The sequence below is a fragment of the Oncorhynchus mykiss genome, chromosome 1 (assembly GCF_013265735.2).
Source record: "Oncorhynchus mykiss isolate Arlee chromosome 1, USDA_OmykA_1.1, whole genome shotgun sequence".
Lineage (NCBI taxonomy): Eukaryota > Metazoa > Chordata > Actinopteri > Salmoniformes > Salmonidae > Oncorhynchus > Oncorhynchus mykiss.
Genome location: NC_048565.1, coordinates 12,153,726 through 12,165,405, shown reverse-complemented (window position 1 = coordinate 12,165,405; position 11,680 = coordinate 12,153,726). Strand labels below are relative to the sequence as shown.

Genomic DNA, 11,680 nt, shown 5'->3' with positions numbered 1-11,680 from the left:
AAGCAAGAATAGTGTATCGGATCATTATACCATCTAAACCGCTGTGAAATATATTTTCCATAACCAAAAATATTTTCAGGTATTTGAAGCTGGTGTACAAAACCGAAAGTAAGAGACACAAAAACCAAACTTAAGACCAGGAAGCATAAAAAAATGTGCGCATAGAACAGATCTACCACTTCTTAAGACTTGATTTCAATGAGAATGATAGATCTATAACTCCCATTTCTATGTGAATTTGGTTGGGATGCCCAAAAAGTTATACAATGCAGCTTTAATTCTCCGTACGGGCCAATGATTATAATGGTGATAATGATCCAACCATTAATTCATACATTGTGCCCCTGGCCTGAGATGATGGAAGTTCAATATGTAGCTAGACGTAGTAGACTAATGTTAACTAGCTGGCCTGGCGCATTGTTGCCCATGAAAGTAAGTTAAGCTAGCTAGCAAGCATTTTAGCCAGGTAGCCTAGGACAGCAAAAACTAAAAGTGTGTACTGAATGACAGAGTCATAGACCATTTCATCGACATGAAAGGAGATGATGGCATTGGCGTTTCTCTACAAGTAGGGTGAGTCAACATGTTAATTCTACTTGCACGAATGCGCACACACACAGAGAGACAAAGCAGAACCATGGACAGCCACATCACATTTAGCTTACGTTGATTGGACCAAATCGTTTTTGGTATCTTTTAGTTGTCACTGTATTAGACCAAGCATAGGGGATTTGAGTTGATGATGTTGAAATGTTGAAGTAGAAATGGTGCCTGGAATAGTGGAGGCAGCTCCTTATGTTAACTCTCTGTGGTTCTAAATCAATAGTTGTTTAGTAAAATGTCAGAAACATTAACTTGCTTGATTATGCTGTAGGTCATATAACTGTTTGCTACATGCAATATGATTTGTGGACTTCACCAGACAGAGGTTTCTCTCCGGTTTTGTGACTAAACAAAGGTGTGGTTGAATTTATTCTGCCACTATGTCTTCTTACTGTCTCGTCCTTAGGCCTATATATCACAGTGGCAAGGCATATGAACTAACAGGTTCTAGAGCAAACAACGCAGTTATCACAACACACACAGTAAGTTGTAATATGGCTTTGGGGGGGGGGGGGGGGGGGGGGCTTGGCTTCCCCAGTGATTTTACCCATGCACAGCTATTGTAAGTAAATCTATTTAATCTGTAATGCATGCATGGCTGCTATAAGTCGCTTTGGATAAACGTGTTTGCTAAATTGCATATTTTGCAATAAGAAAGCAGTATATTTTGTGTCTTCAGCCATGGGGTAGGCCCAGTCTCTTCTACAGTCATCACCTTCTATCCACTAGCCAGTCAAAGTATGGGCTCGGTGTCATTCCAATTGACAATGGCATCTTTCCATCTAGGAAAACAAAACACAATAAACAGTCAAAGAGTGGACTATGGTAAATGCATGCAAATGTTGATATAATTTTAAGTCGCTCTGGATAAGACTGTCTGCTAAATGACTAAAATGTACATACGGTACAATAAAAACATTGTACTACAAATGTTATTCAAAGTATCACTTGCAATATAAATAGGCAGCATTATACACTGAGTACACAAAACATTATGAACACCTGCTCTTTCCATGACATGAATCCAGGTGAAAGCTATCATCCATTACTGATGTCACTTGTTAAATCCACTTCAATCCGTGTAGATGAAGGGGAGGAGACTGGGTTAAAGAAGGATTTTTAAACCTTGAGACAATTGAGACATGGATTGTGTATGTGTGCCATTCAGAGGGTGAATGGGCCGGACAAGACTTAAAGTGCCTTTGAACAGGGTATGGTAGTAGGTGTCAGGCGCACCGGTATGTGTCATGAACTGCAGCGCTGCTGGGTTTTTCACTCTCAACAGTTTCCCGTGTATCAAGAACAGTCCACCACCCAAAGGACATCCAGCCAACGTGACAACTGTGGGAAGCATTGGAGTCAACATGGGGTGCAACTCAATATTAGGAAGGTGTTCCTAATGTTTGGTATACTCAGTATAGATCCTACAATGATAACACAGTTTTATTTGTCAGGGGCATTTCAAGATACCCAAGGACACTTTACATAAAAGTACATACAAATTTAATCCTAGTGCAATTACAATCAATCAAGTGAAGTGGTTCAAGCTAACGTATGGAAAGGTTTTAAGATGGTCATATCATGGATTATTTAGCTATTTTGGACCCCTTTAGGTATATAAAAAAAAAGATAAATAAAAACATTTGAAAACATATTGAATTTGGTCTTTATTACTATAGCCCACAGAAACGCATTGACTAGCACATTCATAAACGGCAAAAATGACAGTCCAAAAATAAGTGTCTGTCCTATATATAGGAGATATTAAAAATAAAAAAAACAGGAAAAAAATAAAGATATATATATATAAAAAGGCACAATCTGTAATATTTTTGTGCTATTTTAACAGATATATACACACACACACGCACACACACATTTTTTACACATATTTAAACACTTTTTTGGGAGTAGGCATAAAACTAAGCTCCATACATCTCTTTTATCCAGTACTGGTTACCTTCAGACAAGTCACTAGCATAAACTGATGGATTTTGATGGGAATGATTTTATTATGTTACTTATATTTAAGCACCGGTGCATCAATAGACTCTAGGGGGTTTTAATGCATGTTTGAACTAGAAAAATGAACTGACTCACTTGGTCCGTATACAGTGTTCAAGAGGAGGAATGAGATCGGTGTCCACACCTTGGCAGCCAGCAGATATTCCTGAGGTACCTACAACTGGACATAAATACCAGAATACAAACTCTTCATGAGGAACACTAACTTGATATTAACTTATGATTAGCGCTGTAAGTCATTAATTTTTCAAGTGAAATACATACGAGTGATACGTGAGATGAATGAATAGAGCCTGATCATTTCACATCAATAACAGTTACCCAAATAGCTACAGTACATAGGAAAGGGATGTATCTGTGTTGAGTTCTCTAGCAGATCAAACCAACCCAGATCATCATCATCGGTGATCCATACGTACAGACAGTTAGGCAGATTTCCTCCTGCTGGTTGGCTAGGCCGTCGTAGTAGTACAGGTCAAACTCCCCGATCACACACTGGTCACTCAGCAGCTCCTGCACACCAAAGAGCACGCTGAAATGGCTCTCGCTGCACACCACCCAGATAGGGAACTTGGGAGTCTTCAGGTTGGAGCCAACCTTCAAAATGTATCAAACCATACATGATCATTAGAAACAAAAGGTATCTGGAAATAGAGCGTCTTGGTTGAGTGTAGACATCGATTGAGTCAAAAAGAGTTGACTAAAATATGCATTGTTGGTTAGTGTTTCTCTGTGCTGCACATGTTACTAGCTAACTAGTTACTTCCGGTTCTAAAATAGTGCAGGAAGATTGTGCCTTTTTAATCAATCTGTAATATTTTTGGGCTATTTTAACAGATGTCTGCATCCCAAAAAGAACCCTCCCTATTCCCTTTATAGTGATCTACCTTTAACCATGATCCATAGGGTTACAATCAAAAGTAGTGCACTATATAGGGAATAGGGTTCCATTTGGGACACATGTGATGTGTCATGTAACCATGTGTTTTTACCTTGCATATATTATAATGTTCAAATAAGGACAGCAGTCCAATGTCACTGCGACATCTTATTCCCTTGAGAAGGGTCAGGTTTCCATTGCCTGAATCCAGCTCCATATTGTTGTTGAAGACATTGGACACAGCCTGTCCACACAGCAATAAATTGACAAGCTCCTAAGGAATAATAATAAACACAAATAAATGTCAGGGTGGATTATGTTTAAATTCATACAGTAAACATACAGTATAACGTAATACACTATATACCCAGCAGTATGTGAACAACCCTTCAAATTAGTGGATTCGGGTAGTTCAGCCACACGCATTACTGACAGGTGTATAAAATACATTACACAGCCATGCAATCTCCATATGCAAACAATGGCAGTAGAATGGCCTTACTAAAGAGCTCAGTGATTTTCAACATGGCACCATCATAGGATGCTACCTTTCCAACAAGTCAGTTCGTAAAATTAGAGCTGCCCCGGTCAACTGTAAGTGCTGTTATTGTAAAATGTGAATGTCTAGGAGCAACAACGGCTCAACCAAAAAGTGGTAGTCCACACAAGCTCACAGAAGGGGACCGCTGAGTGCTGAAGCTCGTAAAAATTGTCTGTCCTTGGATGCAACACTCACTACCGAGTTCCAAACTGCCTCTGATAGCAAAATCAGCACAATAACTGCTCGTCAGGAGCTTCATGAATTGGGTTTCCATAACCGAGCAGCCACACAAGCCTAAGATCACCATACGCAATGCAAAGAGTTGCCTGGCATTGCGTAAAGTTCGCCGCCATTGGACTCTGAAGCAGTAGAAAAGCGTTCTCTGGAGTGATGAATCACGATTTGGCGGAGGCCAGGAGAATGCTACGTGCCTGAATGCATAGTGCCAACTGTAAAGTTTGGTGGAAGAGAAATAATGGTCTGGGGCTGTTTTTCATGGTTCGGGCTACGCCCCTTGGTTCCAGACGATTCTGTGCTTCCAACTTTGTGGCAACAGTTTGGGGAAGGCCCTTTCCTGTTTCAGCATGAGAATGCCACCGTGTACAAAGCGAGATCCATACAGAAATGGTTTGTTGAGATTGGTCTGGAAAAACGTGACTGGCCTACACAGATCCCTGACCTCAGCCCCAATCGAACACCTTTGGGATGAATTGGAATGCCGACTGCAAGACATGCCTAATCGCCCAACATCAGTGTCAGACCTCATTAATGCTCGTGGCTGAATGGAAGCAAGTCTCCGCAGCAATGTTCCAACATCTAGTGGAAAGCCTTCCCAGGAGAGTGGAGGCTGTTACAGCAGCAAAGGGGGGACCAACTCCATATTAATGCCCAGGATTTTGGAATGACATGTTGGACGATTAGGTGTCCACATACCTTTGGTCATTTAGTCATTTAGAGTGCATTCGGAAAGCCTTCAGACCCCACATTTTCTTAGGTTACAGCCTTATTCTAAAATGGATTAAATTAAACATTTTCCTCATCAATCTACACACAATACCCCATAATGACAAAGAGAAAACAGGTTTTCAGAAATGTTTGTTCATTTATAAAAAAAACAGAAATACCTTATTTTTTTCTCCTTTACTAATATTATTCCCCATGAGCAAAACCACATTGTCCAAGATTAATCCAAAAGAGCTATTGATGAATTTGAAGAGTGTCTTTCAACAGAATTGGAGATTCTACTTGGCACAGTGCTATGTTTTTGGTGGCCTACCTAGTGCATCCCAATTTTCTTTTATTTTTTAAACGTAACCTTTATTTAACTAGGCAAGTCAGTTAAGAACAAATTCTTATTTACAATGACAGCCTACACTGGCATAACCCGGACGACGCTGGGCCAATTGTGCACCAACCTATGGGATTCCCAATCACGGCCGGTTGTGATACAGCCTGGATTTGAACCAGGGTGTCCGTAGTGACGCCTCTAGCACTGAGATGCAGTGCCTTAGACCGCTGTGCCACTCAGGAGCCCAAATAATACCCTATTCCCTACATAGTGCACTATACAGGAGATAAGGTGCCATTTGACACATACCTGTGTGCAGTAGCCATGGGCTCCGATGAGTGTGGTGTTGGGGACATCCATATCCTCTCTAACCCTGAGGAAAAGGGGGAACAGAATCACAACAGCTACTTTATATGGCATGCATACATTTTCTGTCTGTTCATATGTGTTGAATGTACACTACCATCGTACCGGTCAATAGATCTGGAGAGAATAGCAGAGATGGTGAGCAATATACACCCTAAGGCTCCCGACTCAAACTACAAAGAAAGAAATCACCAGTTTAGTCAAGTGTGAGAAAAAGAATCGAACAGAAATATCTAACCGAAACCCTCAAAGTAGACAAGAGTGCATGCTTTGGCATTTGACATGGGCACATAAGGATATTGACCACATAATACATATAGAGTAATCTCACCTGTTGAATATGCTGTTCCACAAGCAACTGAAGGTCCTTTAGATTGTCAACATCAATACATGTCATCTACAACAAAAGAGTTTTAGGAAAGACATTTGTCCAAATTGCATCAAAGATATCATGAACCTCATCCTCAAACCTAGTTCATAACTGATGGTCACATTATATAGATATCTGGGAACAATAATAATGTAATTGGATTAGAGTAAATGTTTTAAAATGTTATAATTTCTCCTAGAAAAACACACTGTCTACATACTGTACAGTAGATGGCTGAAGCTAAGCAGGGTTGGTCCTGGTCGGTCCCTGGATGGGAGACCAGATGCTGTCTGACACCCCCCCCCCTGACACCACCCTGTCCCCAATCACTGCCGCAGGGCAGTGATTGGGGACATTGACCTGTGTAGGGTGCCGTCTTTCGGATGGGACGTTAAACTGGTGTCCTGACTTTCTGTGGTCACTAAAGATCCCATTGCTGAGTAGGGGTTTTAATCCTGGTGTCCTGGCTAAATTCCCAATCTGGCCCTCATACCATGATGGCCACCTAATCATCCCCAGATTCCAATTGGCTCATTCATCCCCCCTCCTCTCCCCTGTAACTATTCCCCAGGTCATTGCTAAAATAAGGGCAAAAAATAGATGACGAGGGTAGAGACTATCCCTAACATTACTGTACCTTTTCTAGTACTCCTTCAGATCTATGGTGTCCTATAGGGGTGAAATGATTTCTTCCTGATGTTCTGCAAGACAACATTTGTAACAGAAAGGTTTATAATAGGATAACCTTGGCTTACATCTTTTAAAACAAGGGTAGTATTAATTTGTGCACACCGTACCAAAACATTTTGCAACGGAAAACAAGGGTTTCTTATTGGACAAGTTTGGGTAGTCCCTCCTTGTTTCAGTCCGTTTTCTGCCTAGTGAATACGACCCTGTATTTTCATGTTGACATTCTCTACAAAGTGGTTTTGATTCTGCTGGCTAGATCCCAACAAGGAACAGAGAGAGTTTATAACTTACATGGCGATGGTGGCTTTTTTCCCCTCCCCAGCCCTCCACAGGATCTCAGCAGTGGCTAAAGTGAGGCACTTTGTTCTCACAGCACCAGAGGGTCTTAATTTTCTGGTGACGAAATGCCATGTGAAGTCAATGGAAGTCATCTGAAGTCAAGACGGAATTAAACACTGGAACTTACAGAACGTTCCATTACTTAATACTCACTGATGTAAATCAAGAAAGCACTCATTGATGTGAATTAATGGTTTGTGAAGAACATTTAATTTCTCATAATAAAGACTGCGTCACAAATGGCACCCTATTCCTGATATAGTGCACTACATTTGACCAGAGCCATGTGGGCCCTGGCCTAAAGTAGTGCACTAAATCTGGAATAGGATGCAATTTGGGACACAGCCTAGTACATGTGGGCAATCTGACAGAGAAACATGAATGAATGCTGTGCTTACTGGTGCCCTGCGTCGCTGCCGGTCCCCTCAAATAGAAGTTTCTGCAGAATACAAGCCTGGACTGAAGCCAGAACTCCACAAGGACCACCCTGGAAAGTCAATACAGTGACATTTCTAAATTACATGACCATACACCTAAACATAACAACCAAGATAACCAATATTATCATGATTATAATGATTTGTTCCAAGGGATGGAGCTCTAGAGCCTAAATGCATCCCAAATTGGCACCCTATTCCCTACATAATTCACAACTTTTGACAGCATTTCAAACAGCATTTCAAAGATGATCCAATCCTACCTTCTTCTGAACAAGACCATATCTCAGATCAGGTGTATTGATCCTACCTTCTTCTGAACAAGACCATATCTCAGATCAGGTGTATTGATCCTACCTTCTTCTGAACAAGACCATATCTCAGATCAGGTGTATTGATCCTACCTTCTTCTGAACAAGCCCATATCTCAGATCAGGTGTATTGATCCTACCTTCTTCTGAACCAGCCCATATCTCAGATCAGGTGCATCGGAGAAAGTGAAACTCTGACTCCTCCACTCGGCACTGAAACAACTGGTGCTGGAGCCAAGGATGAGCTCTTTCAGGGCCTGGTAAAAACACACAGACATCACAGGACATCACAGCATTTGAACTCAAACCAGGCAAAATATCTGAGCTTCAGTAATCATGGCGGATTCACAAATGGCACCTTATTCCCTATATAGTGCACTACTTTTCATTCACGGAGTGCCCCATTTCAACTCAATCCAAGGAGGGCCTAGTGTCGGCCCTCCTTGGAAAGAGTTTGACACATCTAAAAACGTACAATGGCAGTATGCTGGTCCATGGGTTGACTATCAGAAGTGGTTGGAGGCAAACTGGAGGAGTGGCAGGACACTCTGGAGAGCTCACGCAACTCCTCATCATCATCAATGTCATCTGCAACAAAGTACATGGTCCATGTCATGCAATACTGCAAAAGAGGAGTCATAATGATAATAATTATAGACATTGAGTGAATGTTGCATTCAGCTTGATTAAATGTAATAATTACCCAAAATCATCTCCGACATGTCCAGATCAACATTTTGATTGGTCATTGACTTTGTTCTAAAAAAAATATACATCAATAAAATAAATATATATTAAATAGGTTACAGTAAGAAATCAGAAATTCCCTAGTCAGTAAAATGGTTGAAGGAAACTCAAATCTACTTACCTGCTGGTCTTGTGCTTGTCTTTTCCTACTCTCTCAAACCCATAGCCATCTTCATCAAATCCTTTTCCCAGTGTGCTGCGCCGCGTCTGTTGGCTTTCTCTCACAGGGTCAGCAGTGGAGAGCTCTGTCAACCCTTTAACCATTCTCTGTGACTGGACAGTAGTCAACAGAGGCCCATCACTGATGTTTTTGTGGTTTTCATTATTTGCCAGGAGAAGATTAGGGCCTCCCAACCGTCGAGTCTGACGTTTTCTATTCGATTCCTTAGAGAGAACACAATTCACATCACCAAATAAGGGAACAAAGCGAGCTGTTCATTTGTATGTACCACAAGAGTCAGCTTAGTGAAGATCTTGTATCCATTACTATGAATATAACATCTCTCATAACAATACAGGGTCGTATTCATTCCGCACCAAACAGCGATCTGAGCTTGTCCCAAAACATTTAAATACATTGAGAAGTGTTTTACTACAGTGTGTACGAATGAATACGACACCAGTTTCATTGAGTCAAACTGTACCTGGGGGGAACTAGCTATGGGACCTGCCATCATGCCTCGTCTGAGGCGACTTGTTTTGTTCTTATGAGTACTCTCTGTGGTGACGACTGTGTTTTTGTCTGAAAAGGACTCCCTTTTAGCGGTGCTGTCATTGTCTAGGGAGAAGGGTACAGGCTGTCGGTCCTGCTGGCCCTCTGAGGAAAGGCTATGGCTCCAGAAACTTCTCTGGGGAGTATCTGACACTTCAAATGATGACAATGTACCATGAGGTGGACAGACAACCTCTGAAAGTGACCTGGAACAGAAATAATTCACAATACACATCAAAACAAGCCTTTTGAAAATAACCTGACATGAATCATATTTAGATGATTATGATGAAAACCTTGACATGTCAGTTTTGTTGAAAATAAATCCAGTAGTGTTATCTTCTGCCCTGCTTTGGTCATACACTGTTGGTGTCAATATTGGAGACTTTGTCACCAACTTCTGTGTAGTTGATACGGTCTGGATGACGTCACTGTTGAAGCCTGGCCTGTCCTCTTTATGTCCTTCAATGTGATGTCTTACAATGATTTCCAACATTGATTTCAGGGGACAGTTTTGGGCCTATCACGAAAACATAACAAGCATCTGTGTGTTAACAAATGAAAGCTGGGGCACTTTACTTTCAATGCATTCAAACTCATCTGCCTCTTCTTTGATTAGGCTACCTTGTTCTTTTTATATAGACCTTCCAAATGAAGAATTTGTCGCAGATCGGATCTATTGTTGATGCTGGCATCTGTACGGGGATGCTCTTCATCCATGCAGGCAATCGTTCTCTTGAGTCCCTGTAGTGTGTGCAGGTAAACAAACATTGACTTAGCCTGTAACACAATCAGACTAGCTAGCGAAATGTAACGTTTGCTACCTGTAAGGTATAGCTAACGTAAAGTTAAAACATCCAAGATTATATCAATACGCTGAACTGACTTCAAGTTGTTACTAATAATGCTACGTTAATGTAAAAGATCTGTGTTAATGTTCTCTGTCTGAAAGAACATCTTTACCATCACAGATTGAACGGTAGTGCGTTCTACTGTAGCTTTACGTTAGTAACGTTACTCAGCCAGTCTAGCCAGCTGAAAGATAGCGTTTGCATTTTATTCCAATTACAAATGTGAACAGCTCTCCACCTACCTTCCGACTGAGAAATTCCCGCACAAGCGATGCAGCAACTTCTTCTACTCGTACAACCATAACTTGTGGCATCAACGACAAATTCCCCCACAAAAAAATGTTAGCTACCTAACCAGCTAGCGGCAGGCTACATACAGCACAGTATAGAACAACCATAATAATTAACAGTATGGTCTGTTTCTATGGTTACAGTGCATGCGTGTTGCTGGGCCAAGAGAGGCTTCGTCGTGCGTCATGCATCCTTGCTTCCGCTCTTCTTCTTCTTCTTCAATGTTTTATGGCAGACTATACCTATTGGTGTATTGCCGCCACCTACTGTAACGGGAGGCGGTTCATTCATCGACAGTATTCCTTGTAAGGTAATGCCTCTGCAGAAGTCCCTGAATCCCAAAAAACGCTCAGCCACACTCACAATGCCGCCTATTTTCTAAGATGTTTGCGCTGTGCAGTTGATAACCAAAGTAATACGTCCACCTTCTTGCAACATGTCAGGATCCCTCTGTTGACAAGGAACCATCTTGTGTCTTACTTCAACTTCACTCCTTTCTTACACTCTTCTCAACCCCTCCGGATAGGAGACATGCTGGACAGCCCTTATTCTTGCCATCTCCGTCTCCTTCACCTTAACAGGACAGGATATTTTGATTTTTTTTAACACTTTTTTGGTTACTACATGAATCCATGTGTTATTTCATAGTTTTTATGTATTCTCTATTATTCTACAATGTAGAAAATAGTTTAAAAATAAATATAAAAATTATTTTAAAAAACATGAATGAGTAGGTGTTCAAACTTTTGACTGGTACTGTATATCCTTTGAATTTACTTACAGTGTCAACCCAGAGATAACACCCTTGATAGGCACCCTGCTTCGAAGATCCACATATGACACATTCCAATCCAACATCTTCTTGAGGCGCAAACCATACTCCTTCTGTTCCATAGAAGAAAAAAAAGAAGAAAAAAAGCCTACTTTTCGTTATTCTCATCGATGCCACCTCATCCAACGCATCCACAATTTTAATAGACACTTCAAATGGATGTCCCAGGTAAACTAATTTTCTCAAATTTTGGGCACAAATTAGTTTACATCCCTGTTAGTGAGCATTTCTCCTTTGCCAAGATAATCCATCCATCTGACAGGTGTGGCATATCAATAAACTGATTCAACAGCATTATCATTACACAGGTGCACCTTGTGCTGGGGACAATAAAAGGCCATTCTAAAATGTGCAGTTTTGCCACACAAAACAATGCCACAGATGTCTCAAATTTTGA

General features: G+C 41.0%; 1 protein-coding gene across 2 annotated transcripts; it reads right to left on the bottom strand.

Moving 5' to 3' along the window:
- Positions 1 to 233: 233 nt before the first annotated feature.
- mindy4 (MINDY lysine 48 deubiquitinase 4) lies at positions 234 to 10,984 on the bottom strand. Of its 2 annotated transcripts, none has more exons than XM_036942469.1 (18): positions 10,403 to 10,984; positions 9,934 to 10,053; positions 9,708 to 9,829; positions 9,242 to 9,515; positions 8,719 to 8,981; positions 8,554 to 8,609; positions 8,326 to 8,438; positions 7,991 to 8,107; positions 7,501 to 7,589; positions 7,055 to 7,156; positions 6,711 to 6,774; positions 6,035 to 6,100; positions 5,809 to 5,876; positions 5,647 to 5,710; positions 3,621 to 3,782; positions 3,048 to 3,225; positions 2,704 to 2,788; positions 234 to 1,385 (listed from the first exon to the last, which is right to left on the bottom strand). In XM_036942469.1, exons 1-18 carry the CDS (start codon positions 10,472 to 10,474, stop codon positions 1,337 to 1,339), a joined length of 2,064 nt encoding a protein of 687 aa, XP_036798364.1. In that variant the 5' UTR covers positions 10,475 to 10,984; the 3' UTR covers positions 234 to 1,336. The 2 variants fall into 2 exon arrangements, with proteins under 2 accessions (XP_036798364.1, XP_036798332.1); XM_036942437.1 differs by having other exon boundaries at positions 9,606 to 9,829; positions 10,403 to 10,982.
- Positions 10,985 to 11,680: the final 696 nt, after the last annotated feature.